Here is a 23,227-nt window from a genome sequence, read left to right on the forward strand (position 1 = left end):
TTACCCAGATGGGCTAGGAGAACTGCTGTATGGAGGAGAAGGAGATGGCGTCCTTCCTTGGCTTTCCAAATCGGCAGAAGTCACCAGGGAGCTCCTACACAAGTCCAAGGACAGAAGAAACACGAATCACTAATTGCATTTACACCAGAGAAGTGGTGGTTGCCAACCAACTCCATCAATAATTGGGAGGCTTCTGGGAGTTGTAAGCCTCAATGAATCTGGAGAACACTTGATTGAGAAAATATTAAGATATGAGCCAGTGGTGGGATTCAAATAATTTAACAACCGGTTCTCTGCCCTAATGACCGGCTGGGTGGGTATGGCCATCGTGGGCGTGGCCAGGGGTGTGTGACAGGCAGCACTCAGCCTCCTGGACCCCCCTGGGAGCAAAAACGGGCCGCGGTGGTCGACGTGCCACACCCCCCACCCTGTTTGGGCCTCGTAGGCCTCCCTGCAGCCTCCTGGGGGTGGAAACGGGCCATGGGGGGCACTGCACACACACACACCCGCACCCTGTTTTGGGCGTAGAAGGCCTCCCTGAAGCCTCCTGTGAGCAAAAATGGGCCATGGAAGGGGGGATTGCATTCCTGGCGCCCCATTTTGGCTCCCTGGGAGCCAAAATGGGGCACGTGGGGACTCCCAGAAGGGGCGGGGCAGGGAGGGAAGGAGCCAGCCAGCAATTTAACTACCAGTTTTCCCAAACCGGCTGAATCCCACCACTGGAGATGCCGTTCCTCATTCCATGAAACTTAAGACTATACAGAAGTCACAATAGCATAATCTCCGAGCTCATATTTCAAAGCGGAAGCATCTGCTCGTACCACTTATCTCTTCAGTGAATGTTGAAATCTTCCTTTCGTTGTTTATTTTAAGGACGCCAATCTGGTTATTTATTTTTATTCTGTTGCGAAACGACACACCAACGAGGAGCCATCGAACCTTTTAGCTCATTACAATTAAAACAAAACTAACAGGATTTTTTTTCTTTTCTTTCCTTACCCACTTCCCATCAGACTGTCCTGGATCAGTTTGCCTCCCGTAACTTCCACAGCGATATCACCTAAAATCAAAAAAAGGGGGTGGGGGGAAAGGAATTTTGTTTTAAAAAATAATGCAGGTTATATCCACATTGCAAAACTGTGCACAAATACACCCATAATAAGCGAGGCCGGAGTCATAATTTTTTAAGGCAGAAGAAGGCAGCTGATAAAGTCACTAAGCTCCAAGGCAGAGAAACAGAAGGTTAAAACATCCTTCAAACCGTGGGGGAAAAAATAGCAAAAAGTAATTAATCTGCCCTAGAGAAAAAGATTTCTCCTTTATGTGGGGAGCGATCGGACTCTTATGGTGGTTTTATCCTAGCATATGATTAAGGTAAAGTAAAGGTAAAGGTTCCCCTCGCACATATGTGCTAGTTGTTCCTGACTCTAGGGGGCGATGCTCATCTCCGTTTCAAAGCCGAAGAGCTTCAGAAAGCAGGGTCGACTTGGGAGTAAAGCCACACCTTGGAGGTGATTGGCCCCTACCATAGGAAACAAAAGAGGAGCAAACGGGGAGGGGGCTTTTGCAGGAAACAATTTGTTCGTTCCTTGACTCTGAGTTTGGCCTTGTACTGCGTTTGGAAACTAGTTACAGGGCAGCTTTCCAAGCGAGATAAGTTCTGTGTTGATAAATATTCCTTTGAAAAACTGTTTGGACAAACCTTGGTGACTGTGAATGAAAGGAATTCACAGTCGTGTAAATAAAAGAGGTTTTGCCGGGATCAATTCCTGCTTCCTGCCTTTTAAGGGAGCCTAGATCAGAACACCGATGTTCCAAAGTCCACCACCCATGCTCCATTCAAGTTCTAACTGGCTTTGGCATCAAACTCCTCTTACTTGTAAACTGGGCTGGCACCATTACAAAGTCATCGGTGTCACAGGACGAGTTTTTGCTGCTGCTTCCCGCAGATTCCTTTGAACGGTGTAGGAAAGCTGGGGAGCCCGACTGCGGGGAGGCTGGGATCTTCTCCTGAAGATGGGGCATCTCGCCGAGCGACTTATCAAGGAAAAGAGAGGAAAGTTGGGGGAAAAAAACAACATGAGACAAGGAATGTTAGTCATCGCTGCCAATGCTTTGCTAATTGTCAAAAAGCATTTCCCATCACAGAGTGCCCAGCTTTGAGTACACCCACCTACAGGTACATTAGAAATTTATTTATTTGTTTATTTATTTATTTGTTTTAATTTGTATACCGCCCTTCTCCAGCAGGACTCAGGGCGGTGAACAGCCAGAATAAAACAGAACATACAAAATTTAAAAACAGTTTAAAAATAATTAAATATTTTTGGCCACAATTTAAAACAACCCAATTAAAATCAATTAAATTTAACCAAAAACTGTGGGATCAAGCCAGCCCGGCTAGGTGAAATAAATAAGTTTTCAGGGCCTGACGAAAAGTCCAGAGGTCTGGTATTGTACGTATCTCTGGGGGGAGGTTGTTCCAGAGGGTGGGTGCCGCCAAAGAGAAGGCTCTCCCCCTGGGGGTCGCCAGCCAACACTGTCTGGCAGACGGCACCCTGAGGAGGCCCTCTCTGTGCGAGCGTACTGGCGGTGGGAAAAGTCACTGGTGCATGCTGCGGGGTGCATGGTGAGTTTAGTGTACTTCAAATCCTAAAGGAATTATCTGTGGGGGAGGGAACTATCAAATATACTTATTGTGGTCTGCCGGCAGCCTGCGGAGCTGGCAGCAGAGTCGGACAGTGAGGAGGTTGAGGAGGAACATGGGCCAGTCCTGGTGTCTGGGGAAGGCTTGGACGAGGGCTCTGCGTCAGAGGCAGAGAGAGGGCCAGGGCCATCTGAGAGTTATGTGCTGCCTCTGGAGCCTCCAGAGTCGGACATCAGCTAGTCGGAACAGGGGGAGCCTGTTCCCAATGCGTGCATGCACAGAGCTGCCAGAAGGCAAGAACAGTTAAGACAAAAGGGGTGACTCTTTTGGTAAGGCTTGGAGATGATTGGCCGCTCCCATAAGACATAAAGGAGGAGCAAAGGCACGTGAGCCTTTGCAGGAAGCAACTTTGTTCATTCTGGTTGGTTTAAAGCTCCGTTTTGACTCTGTGCTGCGTGTGGCCTTGCAAACCTAATTACCAATTAGGTCTTTGGCAGCGTGTCAAGGGAGATAAAGGTGGGTGCTTATCAGCCTTATCTGAAGGACTGTGGCAGACTTCTGTCGGACTCTTTACAAACTCTTTATGACTCATTACGGGCTGTGAATGAACTTCATTCACAGCCGTTTAAATAAAAAGAGGGTTTTGGGGACTAATCGTGTTCTTTTTACTGTCTCAGGAAGCCTAGGTCAGAACAATACTCACAGGAGGTGATGCTAAATGAGAAGTGGAAGAACTGCTGGAAGAACTTCCTGAGCCCAAGCTTGGATAAGAAGGCATTGGCACAGAAGCAGCTGTAGAAAAGAGGTAGGGAAGAGGGGGGAGAAAAAGTCACGTTTTTAAAGACTTAAATAGAAGAAAATATTTGTAGCTCCGAACTTTGAAGCCCTTGGTGGTCTCTGAGCTTGGTGGTTCACTTGCAGACATTTCATGACCCAGTTAGGTAACATCATCAGTGCTAGAGCGTGTGGGGTTTGCTCCCTGTGAACAATAGCTTGCCCTGCCAGTGTTGCTACTGTTTGTAGTGGTCTTTTTCATTCACCCAAACCTTATTTTATAAACAACTCATGGCTGTGAACATATGTAATGCTCCATATTGGTTTCATTATGATGATTATTATCACTCTGTTGCTTTGCTTGTACATTGAGAGCTTCTGCACCGAAGACAAATTCCTTGTGTGTCTAATTGCACTTAGCCAATAAAGTATTCTCTTCTATTTCTTCCTCCTTCTAGTTTCCCCACCACAACAATCCTGTGAGCTAAATTGGGCTGAGAGAGACTGGCTCAAGGACACCCAGCTATCTTTCATGGCTAAAGTGGGACTAGAACTCACTGTCTCCTGGTGATTGGCCCAAAGTCACCCAGCCAGCTTTCATGGCTAAGGCGGGACTAAAACTCCTAGTCTCCTGGTGATTGGCCCAAAGTCACCCAGCCAGCTTTCATACCTAAAGTGGGACTAGAACTCACTGTCTCCTAGTGATTGGCCCAAAGTCACCCAGCCAGCTTTCATACCTGAAGTGGGACTAGAACTCACTGTCTCCTGGTGATTGGCCCGAAGACACCCAGCCAACTTTCATGGCTAAGGCAAGAATAGAATTCACCGTCTCCTGGTGATTGGCCCAAAGTCACCCAGCCAGGTTTCATACCTGAAGTGGGACTAGAACTCACTGTCTCCTAGTGATTGGCCCAAAGTCACCCAGCCAACTTTCATGGCTAAGGCAGGAGTAGAATTCACTGTCTCCTGGTGATTGGCCCAAAGTCACCCAGCCAGCTTTCATGCCTAAGGCGGGACTAGAATTCACCGTCTCCTGGTGATTGGCCCAAAGTCACCAATGGCTTCCATGCCATTGCCTCCATTCTAGGGCTGAGCAAATGGGATTGGCTCAAGATCACACAGCTGGCCTTCATGCCTAAGCTGGAACTAGAACTCCCAGTCTCCCAGTCTCCAGCCTGCTGCCTTAAGCACTAGACCAATCTGGGTTTTGAGACAGGCGACAAATGCTTTTAATCAGATTGACTAACGACCCATAAATGAAAGAGGGACCGAAATAGAATAGCTCTTGAGTTTTAAATCAGAGAGGGAGGCCACTGGTTGTCCCCTGCCTGGGGCTTGACCCAACGGAGTTGACTGTCCTTTGATGTGAAGCCAAGAATCATCTAAGGAACAAATGCCATGATCTGCCCATTAATTAAACCTTTCATTCTTCCAACTGCTCATTAGCTCCTTCCTTGCTTCCTAGCCAAGCAGCTAAATATATAGTTCTTTGGACTTATTAATCCCCCACACACGGAATTTTAGATCCCCAAGTAAACGTTCCATTCAAGATACAAAATTCACTATTTTATTTATTTTGTAATCCTCGGAGATGGATATTTAGTCCATTCACAGCCGTGTTTTTTTGATTCTTGTTGTGTGTCCATCAACCCGGCCTGAGAAACAGACTTAAGATGGGATTCTGAGATTTCATTCGGCATTTAATTCCGGGCGTGGGAAAAATCACTAAGGTGAGGGACATTGTTTGGGTTAGAAGCAGCCCAAAGAACAGAGCAAGGCTCCAATTCACGTTGAAATTAAGGAGGACTTCAACCAGGGATCAGAGGACATGCCTTGCATAAAATTTGTTCTCCGGCGTTTCCTGTTTAAAAAAGATCAGAGAGAGCAGCCGCGTCTCTCCAGATGTGAGAAGACGCCAAAGCCTAGCGTTCTGAGATGACATCTGGAGAGAACCAGATGTGAAAAGATAAGCTGGTCGGGTAGGTGCATGATTTGAGTGGACCATAGGTCTATCTTCACATGGATAGTTAATATAATAACAGGGTTGGAAGAGATCTTGTAGGTCATCTAGTCCAACCCCCACTCCCAAACAGGAGACCCTACACCATTTCTGATAGATGGCAGTCCAGTCCATTGAAAGCCTCCATTGATGGCTTTGGGAAAATAGCTTGACCCCCTCCTCTCTATGGCAGCCCCTCAAATATTGGAAGACTGCTATCATGTCTCCCCTGGTCTTTCTCTTCACTAGGCTAACCATGCCCAGTTCCAGCATCCATTCTTCATATGTTTTAGCCTCCAGGCCTTTGATCAGATAGATTCAGATTAACAGAGTTGGAAGGGACCTTGTAGGTCATCTAGTCCAACCCCCCACCCAAGTAGGAGACCCTACACCATTTCTGACAGATGACAGTCCAGTCTCTTCTTGAAAGCCTCCAGTGATGAAGCTCCCACAACTTCTGAAGGCAGCTTCTGTTCCATCGGTTGATTGTTCTCACTGTCAGTAAATTCCTCCTTATTGCCAGGTTGAATCTCTCCTTGTTCAGTTTCCATCCGTTATTCCTTGTCTGGCCTTCGGGTGCTTTTGGAAATAGCTTGACCCCCTCCTCTCTGTGATACATTCAACTGATCATCACCCTCTTTTCAGATGGGTTTATTATTCAAAGGCTACCTTCAAAAAAAGGAACTAAACAGGCATCCATGATACACTGAATTTGCAAGCCAAAATTAGCACGCAAGGCTCTTGCAAGCACGACCTATAAGTAGGTTTCTCAAGTACATGGGAGGGGCAAAGATGAACAAGGAGAGATTCAACCTGGAAATAAGGAGAAATTTTCTGACAGTGAGAACAATCAACCGATGGAACAGAAGCTGCCTTCAGAAGTTGTGGGAGCTTCATCACTGGAGGGTTTCAGGAAGAGACTGGACTGCCATCTATCAGAAATGATGTAGGATCTCCTGCTTGGGTGGGGGGTTGGACTAGATGACCTACAAGATCCCTTCCAACTCTGTTAATCTGTTTGTTCCCCATTATGGTATACAGCTAGTCCTTAATTTCACTTAGGGACCATTCAAAGTTATAACGGCACTGAAAAAAGTGACCCGTGACTATTTTGCACACTTATGACCGTTGCAGCATCCCCGTGATCATGTAATCGAAATGCAGGCACGGGGCCAACTGGCTCATATTTATGACGGTTTGCAGTGTCCCGGGGTCAAGTGATTCCCTTTTGCGACCGTCTGACAAGCAAAGTCAACGGGGAAGCCAGATTCACTCCACGACGGTTGCAAGTAAAGTCGTAAAATGGGGAAAAACTCACTTAACAAATTTTTCACTTGGCAACATCAATTTCGGGCTCAATTGTGGTCGTAAGTTGAGGGCTACCGGTACAAAATGTTGATCAGTTCAGGGACTTAATTCATATTTTTTTTTTAATGGACATACTATATATGTCCCTTTCCTAAACTGGCTAGAAATGCTGCGCCACCAATTCGGTGGAGATCTAGTCAGCTTTCTCCTTTTTCTTTGGTGAGAGAGCAAAACACAACTTCGAAATCAAAACACATCTTAAGTCCGATGTTGCTTTGGTCCTTTGGCTTTATTTTCCCGTTAAGAATTCAAAACACAGAGTTTACACAAAGGCATAAATATACAAACGCGTAACAAAAATAAAGTCAGCCATGTAAACAAATGAAATACAGACATCTCTCTCTCTCTTTTTTTTAAAAAAAATACACATATAAAACAGGCTCAAAGTTAGCAAAACAAATAAAAAATACAGAGAGGGAGGAGGAGGAAGGAGGAGGAGAAGAAGGAAGGAGGAAGAAGGAAAAGGAGGAGAAGGAGGAAAAGGAGAAGGAAAAGGAGAAGGAGAAGGAGGAGGAGGAGGAGGAGGAGGAGGAGGAGGAGGAGGAGGAGGAGGAGAAGAAGAGGAAGAGGAAGAGGAAGAGGAAGAGGAAGAGGAAGAAGAAGAAGAAGAAGAAGAAGAAGAAGAAGAAGAAGAAGAAGAAGAAGAAGAAGAAGAAGAAGAAGAAGAAGAATCTCCCAAGTTGTCTTGATAATTGCTAATAATTTTTTCACATTTTAAGGCTGCAGGGATGAAAATCTCTGGTTCTCGTATGCTGGACTATGAATCTCTGACTATTGCTTACTTGGTTTAATTTATATCCCATTAATTTCTTTAGGAGTTTCAAGCAACTCCTTGTAATTTTTCTACACCACAACTACCTTTAAGGTAAGTTGGGCTAGGACAGAATGATTGGTCCAAGAGTGAGCTTCCATGGTTGATGGTGGAGTTGAATATACCTTTCCCCCTTCATATGGATAGTCCTCAACTTACGGCCACAGTTCAGTCCAGAATTTCCATTGCTAAGCAAGGCGGTTGTTAAATGAATCGACCCCAATTTTACTGCCTTTTTTTTTTTGCCACAGTGAGTAAAGCATTCATTGCAGTTGTTAAGTGAATCGCACGCGATAATCATAAGTTCAAGGACCACAACGGTCATAAGACACTTTACTCAATGCTTGTATAATTTTGAACGGTCACTAAACAAATGGTTGTAAGTTGAGGACTACCTGTAGTCCAACAATACCTATAGAACATCAAGGTCTCCATCCCTGCAATCTGAGATAGGTAAATTAAAAGAGGGTTACAAGGTAACATGGGTATGAAATGATGTTTTGGTGGGAGACCTCCGTACACAGATGAACTTCTCTGCTGTAGCTGGAGGTTTGAAGGATCTCTCCTGACTTGTATCGTCTTCTCCAAGTACATCCACCAGGTTCTTCTCTAAATTCTGAACACTTTTTAGCTGGAGATCCTCGACGAAGAACATCAATGCCCTTCTCTGAGCAATGGTGGACTTCTCAAATGCCTTGAAGAGAATACACAAATGTTTCCCGCAGAAGGTGCTTTGGTCAAGGAAGACCTTCCAAGAAACATCTACCTGAGAAGATGAATTGACTAGTCCATTTATTCAATCGCTGTCAACTCTTCAAAATGACCTCCAAGGATCTGATAGTCCAATCCACCTTCTTTCTTGAAATTGTCCTCTCAGTGCCTAAGTCAAAGTTGACCCTCTCAATCCTCAAGAGGTCAGGTTCACAAGTGGACGCGTGGTGCCTCGCATCCCAAGGACTTCCCAAACAGCAGTCACATGGTAAGCTGTTTTCTTAGTAATCAGTGCCCTAATTAGCACTGTGTGTAGGTTATGACTGTCTTCCTGTAAGCCCACATCACTGTCAACTCCTGAAAGATGGAGATGAGATAACTTCGTTCTCCTGTCTTTCTCATCGTAGCATCACTCCCTTGGGGTCAATACGACGTTGGCTCCCGATTTATACCCAGGTATGGGATGGACGCGACTTGGGAAGTAATGGCACCACCAACAGTTGCTGGTGACGACGTTTTCGAGAACCGGTCTCCCTAGACATCTGGGTTGGCGACGTCGGAGATGGTGGCTGGACCACAGGGATCCATTTCTGGTGGTCGCGAGAGTGGGTTTGCGCCTTTAGCGGAGTGATGCTGTGTAGCTTTTCAGAGGCAGTTGGTAAAGAAGGGAATGAAGGCCAAGCCAAGAAGATCCTTTCTGGCTTGCTTGAAGATCCCTGGTGGCTCGTCCGTTGTAGGTTGGGAGCAGATGGTGGCCCAGTTTGAGGTTTCTTCCGGGCTGTCGTCAATGAAGGCTTGGGTTGAGAAGATCTTACTTGGCCAACAAATGTCTCAGGTCTCGTCATAACCCTTGTTGTCCGCGATGGAGGAACCACTGGGATAGGAGGATCTCCTAACGTTTGAACACCCTTGGAACGGGAGTATACCTTCTGCTTTGGAGAACGGCCACCTTTCTCTGTCCTACAACCCAAGGGGGTCCCTGCTGGTGAAGGCAAGGACCGAGAAGGCTTGGAGGCCACCCTAAACCAGGAGAACCTTTTTCTGCCTGCACGAGTGACACCTGAGTGCAGTTAAAGATGAAAGATTCAACATTGAAAGAAATGATGATACACAGAAAGCATTCTAAACTCCTGCTTCGCAACCTTCATTTTCCCAGAGCTATCTAGCACCCTTAAAAGGGGGTGGGCTTCAAAAATTTTAGCAAGGGGTTCTCTGCCCGGTTGCTTGGTGGGTGTGGCCATGGTGGGCGTGGCCTAGTTGGCCTCCTGCACCACGGCGGGGGGGGACTGCATTTTTGCCCTCCCCAGGCTCCAGAGACTTTCCTCAAGCCTCCAGGAGGGTGAAAACAGCCTCCCCAGACTCCAGAGGCCCTCTGGAGGCTGGAAACGTCCCGAACCTCCAATTAGGCCCGTTTTTCGCCCTCCCTGAGCCTCCGTGCGTGCCCTGCACTTACCTGCATCCAAAACGGGTTGCGTCGGGACTCCTGGGAGGGGAGGGGCAGGGTGGGCGGGAGTGGGATTTGGGGGTTCTCCGAACTGCACAGAATCTTAGCTAGAGGTTCTCCCGAACCCCTGCGAACCCCCAGCAGCCCATCTCTGCCCTTAAAACCCAGGATTGTCTTATCTTTCCTCCTATGTATCTGCTGCTGGTTGCAAACTGCATCTTGATTCAGGCTTTGTTTAAACCACAGTTTGTTCCAACAAGCCAATGAAAATTCAGGAAACTGAGCAATTTTTTTTTTCTTCCTAAACCGCCTGGCCTCCTTGAGGATTGCACAAATAAATTTACAAAAAAAAATACAACCCATCACGCTTATGCAACCCATACCTGATTTTTTTTATCTTGTCCTTTGTAAGCCAAGCTGCAGTGTTTAATTTCCCACTTAACTGATTTAATTTAGTATTTATACTATTGATTTATAGATGTATAAGATGTATAAGATGTATAAGAACCTCTTATCACCCCACAGAAACTGATGCCTATCTCCAGACCAACAAACCATGGTTTCAAAAAAAGGGTTTCTTGCCAGAATCGATGGTTTCTTGGGGAGTCTAAACGTCACGCTAAATAAATATGGGAATAGAAGGGGATAAGGCCATATTATGTTAATTCTATGCCTAGATGAGGGAATAACCCAGAATATTACTCATTTCATAGGAACTGAATCCTGAAACTTAACATATCAACCAGCCTTCTCCCAAACTAATCTATTCTTCAAACTAAGATCAGCCTGTCTCAAAATTTTGGACCACATAAACCTCTATGCCCCAGCTGGATGGCTATGAAAAGAGCGGTCCTTTTGCACCCTCCTGAGACCCAAAATCTGGAATAGATTGAACCATTCAAGGCTGCATTGAACCATTCAAGGCTGCGTGGAGTTCCCATATCATACTAAGTTAAGATTTACTTAAACAGCCACTAAGAACTGAGGACAAATACTCTGAAGCATGACTTCCAAATCTCATTTTCTGAGATTAGTCTGTTGTTTCTAGCAGGACTACCAGATTCTGGAACAGCTTCGTTCCCCTAGGCCCTCCGTCTGGTAAACTTGCAAGATTCGTTTCTCTCGCCATGTACATTTATACATCCGAACGAGACTGTGTGGTTTCTCTGTGCCATATAACATATGTGGGTATATGCATGATTTTGTATTTATTTATGTTGACATGTTTATGTAGTGTATATTGGAGGTAGCGATCCCTTTAAGAGCTGCATGCGCATGCAACGAAATTTCATTTTAATGTATGCCGATTAGTATATATTTAAAATGACAATGAAGTTATTCTAAGTTCTAAGTCATGGAACATGCTAAGTCGAGATAAGGAGAATCAGGCCATGTGATATGTGAACCTAGCCACTCAAGGTTCCACGAAGGTGACCATCTAAGACTGTGATGACGAACCTGTGGCATGAGGAGCTATATCTGCGGGCACGCGAGCCGCCGCCCTAGGTCAGCTCTGTTTCCAGCCTCCAGAGGGCCTCCGGGGGGCCGGGGAAGGACATTTGCACTCTCCCCATGCTCCAGGGAAGCCTCCGGAGCCTGGGGAGGGCGAAAAGCAGGCCTACCGGAAGTCTGGAAATGGACTGTTTCCGGAGGCATCAGGGAGGCCTGCTAGGCCCAAAATGAGGCCTCCGGGGGGCCGGGGAAGGACGTTTTCACTCTCCCCAGGCTCCAGGGAAGCCTCCGGAGCCTGGGGAGGGCAAAAAACAGGCCTACCGGAAGTCTGGAAATGGACTGTTTCCGGAGGCATCAGGGAGGCCTGCTAGGCCCAAAATGAGGCCTCCGGGGGGCCGGGGAAGGACGTTTTCACTCTCCCCAGGCTCCAGGGAAGCCTCCGGAGCCTGGGGAGGGCAAAAAAGAGGCCTACCGGAAGTCTAGAAATTGACTGTTTCCGGAGGCATCAGGGAGGCCTGCTAGGCCCAAAATGAGGCGCGGGGGGTGGGGGCTGTGCGTGCATGCACGGGGGTGGGGAGCAGCATGGGAGGGGTTATGCACGCATCTGTGGGATGGGGGCACAGGGGGGGCATTGCATTGTAGGTGTGGGCATGCGTGAGTGTGCAATAGTGTGCGTGCGCGCTTTCGGCACCCGAGGAAAAAAAGGTTCGCCATCCTTGATCTAAGATCTGTAGCAGAAAGAGAATCATTGTCTATTCCAGGGGTCAACAACCCACAGCTCTGGAGCCACATGTGGCTCTTTCATCCCTCTGCTGTGGCTCCCTGTTGCTGGTCGGCTCCACAATTGATAGGGCTTTCAGTTAGGATAGGTAGAGGAAAATGGATGCTGCGCTAGGAGGAGACTCTACGATGGGGGAACCGACTTCCAGTCAGCAGAGGAAAAAGGACGCCATGTTAGGAGGAGACTATGATGGGAGAACCTGACTTCCGGTCATCTCCAGAATTGGAACGGGGGCTTCCAATTAGGACCTTTGTGGCTCTTTGAGTGTTTAAGGTTGCTGACTCCGGTCTATCCTTAGATGCCTGGAGCAGCAAAACCAAAAGAATTTGGTTGGCAATATTTTCCCAGGGGCACAACTCTGCTTCTTCGTTAAACTCTTATTTACCAATTCTCTCTTGGTGGAGAAACCTGACAGAGGCCACGTTCTTCCTACAAGTTAAGTGCCTTTTAATCTCCTTCCAGTTCTGCAATACCGATGATGCACATTTGTGATTCTGAATCTCCCTCTCTCTCCAGCAAGCGAAAGTCTGTCCCATTTAAGCATACCTTTATCGTCCGTTAGTTCAGCCCCCGGTGAGAAAAAAGGGAGTGAAAAAGTAGAAAACTCCAACTATAAATGAAAGAATTCTCCTTTCAAGGACAACACAAGACAAACCGAGGGAACTTCGCATGCAAATTGTTACGACCTCATTATGAAGCTACGGGGGCGAGAAAAAGATCTTTATGTTTTGGAGAGAGGATAAAATTATCAGGTTTTTAAACACGGTGAAAGCAGGAGCTATCTAACCCATTCTTCAGGAGAAAACACAGAGGTAGCTGACCAAGCATAAATGAAAAGGCTCTTTCCCAAAATTTTAGAAAGTCGGGCACAGGTAGAAAACTGTGACTAGAACATTTGAACTTAGTGCTGTTTACTTTTGTCAATTAGGGGCTTGGAAAGGAAGAATTGTTTTTATCTTAAGAAGGCGTAACAGTAACAGAGCTGGAAGGGACCTTGGAGGTCATCTAGTCCAACCCCCTTGCCCACTGTACTAGGGATTCGAACCGCCAAACTGCTGACCTCTCTGATCGACAAGCTCAGTGTCTTAGCCACTGAGCCACCTCACACACAATACACAAGGCCCTGGATAGCTAGTCAAAAAGATATTGGACAATAGGGTTTCCTGCCTAAGCAGGGGGTTGGACTAGAAGACCTCCAAGGACCCTTCAAATTCTGTTATTCTATTATTCATGTGGCCCCACAAGATAATACAAAATATAGAGTAAATACAAATAACACAAAATAGATAATAAAGGAAGATTGTTACAGGTAGTCCTTGACTTACGACCACAATCGATCCCAAAATTTCTGTCATTAAGTGGGTTTTGTCCCATTTTACGACTTTTAAATGGGTCACTTCAGTTAGTAACGTGGTTGTTAAGTGAACCTGGCTACTCCATTGACTTTGCTCGTCAGAAGGTTGCAAAAGGGTATCACGTGACCCCGGGACACTGCACCCGTCATAACTATGAGTCACTTGCCAAGCGTCTGAATTTTCGATCAGGTGACCACGGGGAGGCTGCAACGGTCATTAAGTGTGAAACATGATCCTAAAGTCACTGTTTTCAGTGCCATCGTAACTTTGAACGGTTACTAAACAAGCTGTTGTAAGTCGAGGACTACCTGTACTTGTATACATTAGCTTCTTGATACATTTCGTATGCGATCTAAGACAATTCCTCTTCATTCAATGCGGCCCAGGCGAGCCAAAGAGTCCGAAAACCACAACCTCAACATTCAAATGCAAGAAACAGCATTTTTGTCCTAATAATAGCCAGCCTTCCAATCCATAAAGCATCAAAATTTAACATTTTAAAATGCTGTAAAGCTGCCCGGGATCGTTTCGTTACGAGATGGGGGACAAATAAATTCAATAAATGAATAAATGAATAAAATCTCCCTTGCAAGCGGAAGCAGTAAACTCCATCCCATAAAAAAACACTTAATCTCTTCCCTGGTATAGCCGACAAAGCGAGGAGAGCTCGTGGCTTAGAGGTTAAGACATCTACTTAATACTGCAAGTAGCCCAGGTTCGAATCCCAGAAAGGGTATGGCTAGCTGACGAGAGCTACATAGCTTGAAATAGATCAAGACTAAAGATAAAGGTTCCCCTCGCACTTATGTGCTAGTCGTTCCTGACTCTAGAGGACGATGCTCATTTCCGTTTCAAAGCCGAACAGCCAGCGCTGTCCGAAGACGTCTCCGTGGTCATGTGGCCGACATGACTCAATGCCAAAGGCGCACGGAACGCTGTTACCTTCCCACCAAAGGTGGTCCCTATTTATTTTTCTACTTGCATTTTTTACATGTTTTCGAACTGCTAGGTTGGCAGAAGCTGGGACAAGTCACGGGAGCTCACCCCGTTATGCGGCACTAGGGATTCGAACCGCTGAACTGCCGACCTTTCGATCGACAAGCTCAGCGTCTTAGCTACTGAGCCACCGCATCCCTATATCTATATTAGTCTCCCTTTATTTCTTTGTCAGTAAAATATAAATTCAACACAAAAATAGTTTGTTGAGGAAGCGACTGCCCGCGAAGGTTCCTGGATTGGGGCCGAAAGGCGAAAGCGGGAGAAGTATTACTCAGTCCCATACTTGGGTAGACCAGGTTGCCCTGATTAAAAAAAACACTTAAAATCTCCTCTAGTAACTATTAGTAGATGGGAAGAAGGCCGTTTCCCTTAACACTCTGAAACGCAACAATCTCAAAGGGAAAACCAGGAAAACGTACTAAGGCTCTCATCGCTAAATTCGCGCTGCACATGCCCATGTCCCCTGCAATGGCGTATCAACCCCAAAGAGAAAAAACACGAAAGGAACTTACATTTTTTCATAGAAGCACTGGCATCCAGGAAAGGGTGGTGGAAAAATTCATCTTAAAAAAAAGAAAATAAAAAATAAAAAACATTTTGAGGTTGAATGAAATTTCAGTGGTACGTCAAGTTTGGAGAAGGTAGCAGGTTACATTCCAATATTAATTGTTTTTTTTAAAAAACACCCCAAACCAGGGGTGAAATCCAGCAGGTTCTGACAGGTTCTGGAGAACCGGTAGCGGAAATTTTGAGTAGTTCAGAAAACTGGCAAATACCACCTCTGGCTGGCCCCAAAGTGGGGAGGGAATGGGGATTTTGCAGTATCTTTCCCCTGGAGTGGGGTGAGAATGGAGATTTTGCAATATCCTTCCCCCAGGAGTGGGGAGGGAATGGGGATTTTGCAGTATCCTTTCCCTGGAGTGGGATGAGAATGGAGATTTTGCAATATCCTTTCTCCCAGGAGTGGGGAGGGAATGGGGATTTTGCAGTATCCTTTCCCTGGAGTGGGGAGGGAATGGGGATTTTGCAGTATCCTTCCCCTGGAGTTGGGTGAGAATGGAGATTTTGCAATATCCTTCCCCCAAGGAGTGGGGAGGGAATGGGGATTTTGCAGTATCCTTCCCCCCAGGAATGGGGAGGGAATGGGGATTTTGCAGTATCCTTCCCCCCAGGAGTGGGGAGGGAATGGGGATTTTGCAGTATCCTTCCCCTGCTACGTCCACCAAGCCACGCCCACCAAGCCACACCACACCCAAGCCACGCCCACAGAACCGGTAGTAAAAAAAATTGGATTTCACCACTGCCCAAACCCAGATTTTTTAAATAAATAAATAAACACTCATTCTAATCAGAAGTTGGATTTATGATGGGATTTCAGTTTGTTATTGAAAGGAAAAGAAAAGAGAGGCTAAGAAATGTAAAAGAAACTGGGCTGCCCAGGTTTCTCCCTTTGGATTTAAGCAACGTCTGAACGCTTCTTACCAAAATCCATGCGGTCTTTGTAATTCCGTTGCAACAGCCCTAAGAGGAGTTGTCTCAAATGGGCAGAGGTTTCCCTTGGGATGCTTTAAAAACAAAGAAATAAAACAAGAGTTTTAAAAAGGAGGAAGAAAAGCACCCTCATTGCTTAACACTTCGGATGCCTAGTAATACACAAATAAATGCAAACACCCACAAATATGTAACATTTTCAGAATGCAGAATAACAGGGTTGAAAGGAGACGGAAGGATGGAAGGCTGAGTCAACATTGAGCCGGTCAGGATCGAACTCCTGGTAGGCGGCAGAATAGCCTGCAATACTGCATTCTAACCACTGAGCAGGAAGGAAGGAAGGAAGGAAGGAAGGAAGGAAGGAAGGAAGGAAGGAAGGAAGGAAGGAAGGAAGGAAGGAAGGAATGGAGGGGAAAGGAAAGGAAAGGAAAGGGGGAAGGAAGGAAGCAGAAAGGAGGGAGGGAGGGAAGAAGGGAAGGAAGGAAGTGGAAAGGAAAGGAGGGAGCGAAGGAAGGAAGCGGAAAGGAGGGAAGGAAGGAAGGGGAAAGGAAAGGAAAGGAAAGGGAAGGGAAGGGAAGGGAAGGGAAGGAAGGAAGGAAGGAAGGAAGGGGAAAGGAAAGGAAAGGAAAGGAAAGGAAAGGAAAGGAAAGGAAAGGAAAGGAAAGGAAAGGAAGCGGAAAGGACAGGAAAGGAGGGAAGGAAGGAAGGAAGGAAGGAAAGGAAAGGAAAGGAAAGGAAAGGAAAGGAAAGGAAAGGAAAGGAAAGGAAGAAAGGAAGGAAGGAAGCAGAAAGGAAAGGAGGGAGGGAGGGAGGGAAGGAAGGAAGGAAGGAAGGAAGGAAGGAAGGGAAAGGAAAGGAAAGGAGGGAAGGAAGGAAGGAAGGAAGCGGAAAGGAAAGGAGAGGGAAGGAAGGAAGCGGAAAGGAAAGGAGGGAGGGAGGGAGGGAGGGAGGCAGGGAAGGAAGGAAGGAAGGAAGGAAGGAAGGAAGGAAGGAAGGAAGGAAAAATCAGCAATTCCTTCACAGTGCTTTACAGCCCTCTCTAAGAAGTTTACAGAGTCAGCCTCTTGCCCCCAACAATCTGAGTCCTCATTTTACCGACCTCGGGAGGATGGAAGGCTGAGTCACCCTTGAGCCGGTCAGGATCGAACTGCTGGCAGTCGGCAGATTTAACCTGCAATTCTTCATTCTAAGCACTGCGCCACCTCTGCAACAATTTTCTTTCTTCCCAGCACTTTTATAGTATAAACATATACAGGGAGTCCTCATTTAGCCTCCAGAATGGGAACTAGCAACTCAGTTTTTAAGCAAAGCGGTCACTAAATGAAACCGCAACCCCACTTACAATCTAACTACAGCTTTACTTTTGCTTTATGGAAAGTTGTCAAGGGAAGTTCAGATCACAAATGTTACTTTTTCCATCCCTTTCATGAATCCGAACGGTCACTAAAAGAGGCAGTTGCTAAATGAGGACTCTCCGTAGCGCCATCAAGGTTTTTATTTAATAACAAGATTTTTTTTCAAAAAATAGCGAAACAAACGGTGCTATATAGACTCATTCTCAATCATCTCTCCTGCCTGAGATGACATGTTGGTTCAAATCATGATTTTGCAAGCAAAATCATCATCATCATCATCATCATCATCATCATCATCATCATCATCATCATCTCCAGTTTAAACCCACATCTTACTTAAGGGGTTATTAAGCAAAGTTATCCAACTTCTCATCTGATTTATGGGGTGGGGGCATGAGTAACTCCACACATACCCCTTTTTGCAACTGACCTAAAAGGCCACCAAAAATCGGTCACAGGTTGCTCACAAAAATTTTTGGATCCATCCCAACGGCCCCTTCAAAAGCTTCCCACCCCAGAGGTTTTAATCTGATCAAAAGACAAACGATTAAGTGCTCAGAGGGCCAGCCAATTAACCAGGCTTAATGTCCTTTACTTTCTTTCAAAATTAAAATGGAAAACGTCACCAGCATCAAATCAAATTAAATCCAAATTGAATTTTTGGCCCAGCCTCGACTTCCTTCTTGGCCTGCAGCCAACAGCATGCTATTACAAGACTGGCAAAGTCATTCCTTCTGGCTTTTCCCTCCGTCGTCTCTAGCACAGGGTTTTTGAACATAAAGAGTTGGAAGGGACCTTGGAGGTCTTCTAGTCCAACTCCCTGCTCGAGCGGGAGATCCTGTACCATTTCAGTCCTGTCTCTTCTTGAAAGCCTCCAGTGATGGAGCACCCATAACTTCTGGAGGCAAGTTGTTCCACTCATTAATTTTCCTCACTGTCAGGAAATTTATCCTTTGTTCAAGGTTGCTTCTCTCCTTGATTAGTTTCCACCCATTGCTTCTTGTCCTGCCTTCAGGTACTTCGGAGAATAGGTTGACCCCCTCTTCTTTGTGGCAGCCCCTCAAATATTGGAACACTGTTATCATGTCTCCCCTAGTCTTTCTTTTCATTAGACTAGACCAGGGGTCTGCAACCTTAAACACTCAAAGAGACATTTGGACCCATTTCCCACAGAAAAGAAAACACCGGGAGCCACAAAACCCTTCCCGTGCCTGACTATTTCTTGAGCGGCCACAAAACTAGCATATGTACTTGAATTAAACGTTCTGTTTTCTTCTGAAACTTTTCTTTTCTTGGATTTAGCCATGGTTGGCCTTCCGGGGGTTGAAAAGCTCAATACATCGCATGCTGGTGGGTGTCACACATTGGCGGTTGCGATGCATATTTTGAGTGACAGGGAACCGCAGCAGAGGGGTGAAAGAGCCACATGCGGCTCCAGAGCCGCAGGTTGCCGACCCCTGGACTAGACATACCCCATTCCTTGTTTTGCAACCTTAGCATTCTTAAGATGCATGAATGGACTGTAACTTCCAGAATTCCCCAGCCAGGACTCTGGCTGGGAAATTGTGGGAATTGAGATCCACCAACCTTATCCCAGAATTGCCTCGCAGCAAGACGAGTGGCAAAAATGTAATAACAAAATAATTAAAATCTTTAAGAATGCTGGCTGGGGAATTCTTGGAATTGAAATCCACTCATCTTAAAGCAAGCTGGCTAGGAAATACTGGGAGTTGAAGTCCACCTGTCTTAAAACATTCTGGCTAGGGAATTCTGGGAGCTTAAAGCAAGCTGGCTAGGGAATTCTGGGAGTTGAAGTCCACCTGTCTCAAAGCAAACTTGCTAGGGAATTCTGGGAGCTTAAAGCAAGCTGGCTGGGGAATACTGGGAGTTGAAGTCCACCTGTCTTAAAACATTCTGGCTAGGGAATTCTGGGAGCTTAAAGCAAGCTGGCTGGGGAATACTGGGAGTTGAAGTCCACCTATCTTAAAACATTCTGGCTAGGGAATTCTGGGAGCTTAAAGCAAGCTGGCTAGGGAATTCTGGGAGTTGAAGTCCACCTGTCTCAAAGCAAACTTGTTAGGGAATTCTGGGAGCTTAAAACAAGCTGGCTGGGGAATTCTGGGAATTAAATCCACCAGTTTTAAAACATGATGACTGGGGAACTCTGGGAGTTGAAGCCCACCCGTCTTAAACATTGCTCCGTTTGAGAAACAGTGCTCTAGCACGTAAACCTTCCCTCTAGGACTACTCGACAAACTGTAGTTGAAACAAACCATGACTGAACCCTGAAGGGAAAAGCTTGCAACTCTGTCTAAAAATTTCCTTTTTCTAGAATTTCTCATCAAAGACCGTTATACGGGCTCACCACCAACTGCAGCCTTTTTAAGATGGGCCCGGTAAAACGAAACAGGGAGAACTTGGAACAATGCTCCTTCTTCGTTTATTTTGGGTTGGGAAGAAAGGAAGGGGGGGAAAAAAATTAAAATAAAAACACAAGGAGCTTGTTATGCTTGGCCGAAATGAGTGGATCTGGCAAAGGTTTGGGATCTTCGCCGCCCTGCCTGTTCTCCTCACCCTGCTTGCTTCAAATATTTAGACCCGGTGAGGTCAGCTGGGGTAACTAAGTTGGCGTGCCGGTTGCTGAGATCCATCATTCCTAGCTAGAGAGCAGAAAAGGCCCGTTGCCAAGTGGTTGCTAAACCCGGTCGGCAAAGCACATGAGGGGACAGGTGCCGATTGAAAACACAACAAGGAACAGGCGGTAAGAAGACGGGAGGGGAGCGGGAGGCAGGCAGGGAGGGAGGGAGGGCAGGAGACGAAAAGCCGGCCGGCCGGCTGGAACTTACTTTGGCACAAGCAACTTGTTTTTCTCGTAGAAGAGACGCAGGTCCTGGGGACTGCTGGCCTGCAGAGGGAGGGAAAGGAGAAAGGATTAGAACAGCTGGACCTCAGCTCATCGCTTGGTTTGCAACGCTGCATTCGGAGGGCAAAGGCTTTGGTAGCCGAAAGTCAGCCCGTCCATCACCAGCCTTTGGAGAAAGCTCACCGAGGGATTTGGGGAGGATGAAATGAGATGGTAGTGGGCATTCAGCCCTATCCTTCCTGATATTCTTTCTTTCTTTCTTTCTTTCTTTCTTTCTTTCTTTCTTTCTTTCTTTCTTTCTTTCTTTTTCTTTCTTTCTTTCTTTCTCTTTTTCTTTCTTTCTTTATTTCTTTTTCCTTTCTTCCTTCTTTCTTTCTTTCTTTCCTTCTTTCTTTCTTTCTATCCATCTATCCATCTCACTCACTCACTATCTATCTATCATTTATCTATCTTCTATATCTATCATCTATCCACCCATTTATACATCTCTCTACTCATCTCTCTACCCATTTATCCATCCATCCATCCATCCATCTCACTCACTCATTCACTCTATCATCTATCTATCTATCTATCTATCTATCTATCTATCTATCTATCTATCTATCATTTATCTATCTATCATCTATCATCTATCTCTATCTATCTATCATCTATTTATCCACCCATTTATACATCTCTCTATCAATCTATCCATTCATCCATCTCACTCACTCACTCTATCATCTATCATCTATCTACCTACCTACCTATCTACCTTCTATATCTATCATCTATCTATCCACCCATTTACACCTCTCTACCCATCTATGCATCCATCCATCCATCTATGGAAAGAATGTTATTTAGACAACTACAGATCACCAATCCATATAACCCCCCCTCCAATTTTCCCACAGTAGAAATTGTGGCAGGCCTGAAGGCTCAAAGTTAAAATATGGCTTCCGGGCCTGACACTGTTATCATCCTCTTTTAACGATCCCATAATCCCTTGCAGAATGGAGTCTGGGAAACTGAATGGAGCTGATTGTTTACTGGCCAGATGCCCTTCCTGTCACCAATGCAGAGTTTTGTTCAGCAGATATATTCTCATTGTGCCCAGAGACAGAAATATCTGCCTCTGCCTAGGATCGAACTCACAGCTTATTTTGTATATCTTATCTATCATCCACATCTATCTATCTATCTATCTATCTATCTATCTATCTATCTATCTATCCATCCATCCATCTATCTATTATCTATCTATCATCTATCTATCATCTATATCTATCATCTATCTATCTACCTACCTACCTATCATCTATCTATCTATCTATCTACCTACCTACCTACCTACCTACCTACCTACCTACCTACCTACTGGTATATCTACCCTGTTTCCCCCAAAATAAGACATCCCCTGATAATAAGCCCAATCGGGCTTTTGAACGCATGGCAATAAGGCCAAGTGCTTATTTCAAGGTTCAAAAAAATATAAGACAGGGTCTTATTTTCGGGGAAAACACAGTACCTACCTACCTACCTACCTATCTACATCTAACTCTCTCTCGATTTACTATCACAATTGGGATTAGAATTTCCACGGTTAAGCAAGACAGACGCTAAGTCACACCCCATTTCACAAACCTTTTGGCCATCGATTGTTAAGCGAACCCCTGTCATCGTTAAAGCGAATCATGCTGTTGTTAAGCAAGTCAACTTCCCTCGTTGACTTTGCCGGCTGGGAAGTTCGTAAAGGGGGGATTACGTCAGTGGTGGGTTGCTATCGGTTCGCCCCTCATAGGGTGAATCGGTAGCGGCGGCGGGTGGGTCCGCCCACGAGTGTGTGCACTCGTGCATGCACCCACCCATGCATGAGTGCACACATACACAAGCAAACCGGTAGCAAATTAAATTGAAAGCCACTACTGGATCACGTGACCCAAGAAAGAGCTTTGACCTTAACAGATGCCATGTTACTAAGCTCGGTTTCCAGAAAAGATCAAGAGAAAGTGCCATAATAAGCTTCTGATCAGCTTTATAGCTGGGTCTATGTTTACTTTACTTATGCATGCACCCGGCCTTTTCGGTGACGTGCCCCGTTGGCATCTGGTTTAAAAATAAAATGTTTGCAACATGAGGAGAGGAAGGGGAGGACGGCGCGATCCATTGGAGGCGCGCTGAATGCGGTAGGTGGGGCGAGCTCAGGATCTCCCCTCCTCCTTTGGCCTGGGAGGAAAGTGGGTCAAATGACAAATTCCAGAAGGGCCAACGTCTCTCACGGGTTTGGAAGAAAATGGCTCTAACAGATCAGCTCTCCTTCAGCTGGAATCTGTTCCCCAAATAAAATGATAGAAAAAGCAGGTGGCCCCGGAGAGTGTTTAAACCACTTAGGAAGCACGTGGAGAGCAAAAGGGGAGGAAGGAAACGGTCCAAACTGGTGTTTTTCAAACATGGCAACTTTAAGAGGGATGGACTTCAACTCCCAGAATTCCCCAGCTGGAGAATTCGGAGAGTTGAAGCCCATCCATGTTGGCTAGTGATTTCTGGAAGCTGAAGTCCAACCATGTTAGCTGAGGAATTCTGGGCATTGAAGAAGTCCATCCAAGCTGGAGTTGAGGTCCACCCATGTTGGTAGGGACTTCTGGGAACTGAAATCCACTCATGCCACTTGGGGAATTCTGGAATTGAAATCCATCCATGCCAGCTGGAGAATTCTAGGAGTTGAGGTCCATCTATACTGGCTGGGGAATTTGGGGAGTTGAAGACTATGCATCTTACAGCTGCTAACTTTGAACATAAAACATTCGGGGGTCGGCAACCTTAAACACTCAAAGCCACAAAGGTCCTAACCGGAAGCCCCGTTCAATTCTGGAGCCGACCGAAAGTCCGGTTCCCCCATCATAGTCTCCTCCTAACATGGCGTCCTTTTTCCTCTACCTGTCCTAACCGAACACCCTATCAATTGTGGAGCCAACCAGCAACAGGGAGCCGCAGCAGAGGGATGAAAGAGCCACATGCGGCTCCAGAGCCGCAGGTTGCTGACCACTCTAGATACTCCTCAACCACAGGAGGACTCCTCTACCACTATATTCCAAGAATGAAAACTAGGTTTAGCGCGAATCTTCCGTCATTGGAGAAGTCAGATTTGGCCTCAAATTTACACATACTGTTGGGCTATCTGCACACATGTGG

General features: G+C 46.0%; 1 protein-coding gene across 2 annotated transcripts in view; it reads right to left on the minus strand.

Annotated features, from left to right (window-relative positions):
- ULK1 (unc-51 like autophagy activating kinase 1) overlaps nt 1-23,227 on the minus strand; it is a 94,500-nt gene that overhangs the window by 24,123 nt on the left and 47,150 nt on the right. For both annotated transcript variants that reach the window (XM_087880305.1, XM_087880304.1), the window contains 7 exons: nt 20,034-20,092; nt 15,824-15,906; nt 14,854-14,904; nt 3,351-3,439; nt 1,878-2,037; nt 1,000-1,060; nt 5-94 (listed from right to left, as the gene is read on the minus strand). In XM_087880305.1, coding sequence (XP_087736431.1) covers nt 5-94; nt 1,000-1,060; nt 1,878-2,037; nt 3,351-3,439; nt 14,854-14,904; nt 15,824-15,906; nt 20,034-20,092 — 593 coding nt within the window. The remainder of the gene's footprint in view (nt 1-4; nt 95-999; nt 1,061-1,877; nt 2,038-3,350; nt 3,440-14,853; nt 14,905-15,823; nt 15,907-20,033; nt 20,093-23,227) is intronic.

The sequence above is a fragment of the Pantherophis guttatus genome, chromosome 17 (assembly GCF_059756535.1).
Source record: "Pantherophis guttatus breed Tessera chromosome 17, ASM5975653v1, whole genome shotgun sequence".
Classification (NCBI taxonomy): domain Eukaryota; kingdom Metazoa; phylum Chordata; class Lepidosauria; order Squamata; family Colubridae; genus Pantherophis; species Pantherophis guttatus.